This window comes from Cucurbita moschata, unplaced genomic scaffold (assembly GCF_002738365.1).
Source record: "Cucurbita moschata cultivar Rifu unplaced genomic scaffold, Cmos_1.0 Cmo_Scf00053, whole genome shotgun sequence".
Classification (NCBI taxonomy): domain Eukaryota; kingdom Viridiplantae; phylum Streptophyta; class Magnoliopsida; order Cucurbitales; family Cucurbitaceae; genus Cucurbita; species Cucurbita moschata.
In genome coordinates this window covers 664,833-666,881 of record NW_019268569.1, presented here as the reverse complement: position 1 = coordinate 666,881, position 2,049 = coordinate 664,833, and the positions used below count along the sequence as shown (strand labels likewise).

At 39.5% G+C, this 2,049-nt stretch overlaps 1 protein-coding gene across 1 annotated transcript; it reads right to left on the bottom strand.

The window, feature by feature from the left end:
- Positions 1 to 366: 366 nt before the first annotated feature.
- On the bottom strand, positions 367 to 1,623 carry LOC111436339 (probable WRKY transcription factor 46). Its single transcript, XM_023074091.1, has 3 exons — positions 1,349 to 1,623; positions 1,133 to 1,267; positions 367 to 1,039 (listed from the first exon to the last, which is right to left on the bottom strand). Exons 1-3 carry the CDS (start codon positions 1,555 to 1,557, stop codon positions 523 to 525), a joined length of 861 nt encoding a protein of 286 aa, XP_022929859.1. The 5' UTR covers positions 1,558 to 1,623; the 3' UTR covers positions 367 to 522.
- Positions 1,624 to 2,049: the final 426 nt, after the last annotated feature.

The following is a 2,049-nucleotide window of genomic DNA, read 5'->3' as shown; positions in this document are numbered from 1 at the left end:
AATCACATTGAGTAGGAGAAAAAACGAGAAAATGAAAGGTAACAATGAAAGGGATACTTGGTGCCAGTGCTGGGACTTGAGCAAGAGGTTAAATAATTGGCTGGAGAAGACATCTCATAATCATTATGCCAAACTGGAGGTTGTTTGATACTAGTAGAATGTCGGACTGGAATAGATATCGGGTGAGATAGGATTAGAATTAGTGGGTGAATCTAGAGAAGGAATAGAAGGTGGAGGAGGCGACGGAATAGGAGGAGCTAGACGTAATTAATGACGACTTCAAGGTTAATTTGGTACTTTTTGTAAATATATATATATGAACGCTGGTGGAACCCAATGTCGAAGAATGCTGAAACTTGAACCACATTTGCATTTAAATCTATTCTTCTTCTTAACTTTATTCAAATTCACAAGTGCTAAGAAACTTACAATATTCCTATTTTCTCCTACGGACTACTAATTCACAATCTTTTCTTTCCTTTCCCTCTTTGTTTGTTTGGGAGGTGAGAAAACAACACAATTTCAACAGAACAACTCCAGATTATCAAAACTACAATACTCCTCCAACTCTTCAATGCAAATATTATTAGTCACCGAATTCGGAATCGACACAACCCCGGTTTCGAAATCACAACACAATCCAAACCACTCACTTTCTCTAAAAGGGCTTTGATCATCATCTTGAACTTCAGATTCAAACAACAATGATGGAGGACGTAAAGGTCGACAGAAACCATTGTCAATATCGATATCGTCGAACATCTCGGATTTGACATGAATGGCTGCTACTTCTGGGCTGAAGGATTGACATGAAGGCTCATCATCATCTGGCCTTTGTTCTTGTTTTGGTGGCATTGGGTGTTGCAATGAAGGCTTTTGGTGGTGTTGTTGTTGTTGTGTTTTGGAATGAAGAGGTCTGTTGCAAGTGTGTGTTCCTTTGTAGGTTACCTCGTAAATTGTTGGATCAGTGTCTGATTTTTGAACTTGTTTTGTTGCTTTACATCCCAAGGTAAAGCGATGCGAGCATCTAAAATAGCCTCTGCATAATAACAAAATGTCAATCCACCAAACCCAAATACAAACCTCTAAAACCCAGAAGAGAAGAAGCTTAGAAGTTTGAATCGGTAAGAACCTGGGGAATTTGGATCCAAGAATGTCCTTTTGGCCATACTTTCTCCAGCTAAACCCATCATGAAGAGGGCCTTCAACGGCAGAGGCAGAGGCAGAAGCAACCTTAACCCGCTCACTCCATTTGGGCATTACCTTTCTGCAAAACCCAAATCCCCAAAAACCCAATAAGAATTTGGAATCAACAACAACAACGAGCAGTGGGAAACACAGGAATTACCTCTTCTTGGAGACGTCTCTGTTTTTCACAGGCGCATTGGTCGGAACAGGGGTGGATTCGAGAGAGAGAAGGGCGTTGTCGTAGGAACGAAGAATCTGATGGATGAGGTGAACGGCATGGGAGGAAGAAGAAAGATGGAGATGGGTTCGGAGTTGGTTAGCGAGGTGTTTGCCTTGGTTGAGCTCTTGGATTAGAGGCGTAAGTTCCATGGTGGTGGGTGGTGGGAGAAGGGAAGGAAGGAGGGATATTATTATAAGGGAAGGGGAGAAACTGAGACTTGATGATGGGGATGGAAGAAATTGGGAGGAAAGGACAAGGAAAAGATATGTAATTAATTGAATTGAATTGAATTGAATTGTGTTAATTTTATATTGACTGCTTCTTCATATGAATCAACAAAATCAAATAATTTCACCTTCTTATCTTTGTTTTTGTAGTAACGCGGAAGAGAGTGAGAAGATTCCTAACATTTTTCTTCACAAATTTGACAACCACAATTATTGTTATTTTGTTTATAACAAAAGGGGACACTTGAATTGGTTGATTACTTGTTGTATACCATTATTCTTCATGGGTTGATTACACCATCAATGTTCTAAAACACGATGTAGATCGACTCCGTGAAGAAAGAATTTTGGTTAGGGAAGGACCTTTTTCAAGTAATAAACTAAAATATATTATAGTATTTATACGGGGAACAA